The sequence below is a fragment of the Kryptolebias marmoratus genome, unplaced genomic scaffold, assembly GCF_001649575.2.
Source record: "Kryptolebias marmoratus isolate JLee-2015 unplaced genomic scaffold, ASM164957v2 Scaffold137, whole genome shotgun sequence".
NCBI lineage: Eukaryota > Metazoa > Chordata > Actinopteri > Cyprinodontiformes > Rivulidae > Kryptolebias > Kryptolebias marmoratus.
The window spans coordinates 6,587-7,573 of NW_023665871.1; the positions used below are offsets into that span (position 1 = coordinate 6,587).

A 987-nucleotide genomic window follows, 5' to 3' on the forward strand; every position below is an offset into this window, starting at 1 on the left:
ATCTCCACTCTGACCATTAAAGGTTCAAACACCTGGAAATGTTTTACTAACACAAATTATCCTAAATTTGATGATTTACTTGTAAATATCTTTCATTTTAATTCTGGCTGCTGAGAATGGAGGGAGTGGATTATATGATAAAACTGCCTGCCGTACTCTGTTTCAGAGAGCGAACCAGCAGCTGGGCATCAGTCTCACTGTTCATAATTATTGAGATTAACTCTGACATCTCCTGTGTCAAATATTTCACAATAAAAAGCTTTAAAAAGGCTCATATTCTGCACTTTTATTGTGAAACAGGCAGGAAGTCTAACATTTGGGTTGTAAAGCAGCAAAAACTGAAAAGTTTCCTCCAGGTTTAATTCCAAAACAAAGAAAAACGTCCCTGAGCGGCGTGGCGACGCGTCAGCCTTTAATCACAGCGATGGGCCTCAGTTTGATCGCCTTCTTGCTGATCCCAGCATCGTGGCACGTGTTGACGACGTCCGTCACGTTTTTATACGACTCTGGAGCCTGAAAGGAAACAGAAACCTTTCAGTTCAGGGATTTTAGCTCCGCGGTGATGGCGGGACGTCCTCCTCACCTCCTCCATCACCAGTTTGGGTGAAGCCACCCGGATGGCGATGCCCATGTCGGCCAGTTTGTCCAGAACGTCCTGGAAGTCCAGGTTCCTGCGGGACTTGGCTCTGGAGAGGGCGCGACCCTGAAACAGAGGACCGGAGGCGCTTTCATGAATCAAACATCCCGGTTCTGAAATGTCCGAGACGTTCGGCCCGACTCGTACCGCTCCGTGGCAGGTGGTGCCGAACGTTTCCGTCATTCCCTGTTCGGTTCCCGTCAGAACGTAACTGCAGGTTCCCATCGTTCCTCCAATCAGAACCGGCTGACCTGTGAGCTGGAGGAAAGGAACAGATCAGAGGGGCGTACCCGGTAATCTACGGGGATCAGAGGGGCGTACCCGGTAATCTACGGGGATCAGAGGGGCGT

The 987-nt window shown here is 49.4% G+C and overlaps 1 protein-coding gene across 1 annotated transcript in view; it reads right to left on the minus strand.

The window, feature by feature from the left end:
* Positions 1 to 271: 271 nt before the first annotated feature.
* rtcb (RNA 2',3'-cyclic phosphate and 5'-OH ligase) overlaps positions 272 to 987 on the minus strand; it is a 4,608-nt gene continuing 3,892 nt past the window's right edge. Inside the window, exons 10-12 of the mRNA XM_017404762.2 lie at positions 785 to 895; positions 584 to 703; positions 272 to 513 (exon numbers count right to left, since the gene is read on the minus strand). Of these exons, the coding sequence (XP_017260251.1) occupies positions 406 to 513; positions 584 to 703; positions 785 to 895 (339 nt within the window). The 3' untranslated portion in view covers positions 272 to 405. The remainder of the gene's footprint in view (positions 514 to 583; positions 704 to 784; positions 896 to 987) is intronic.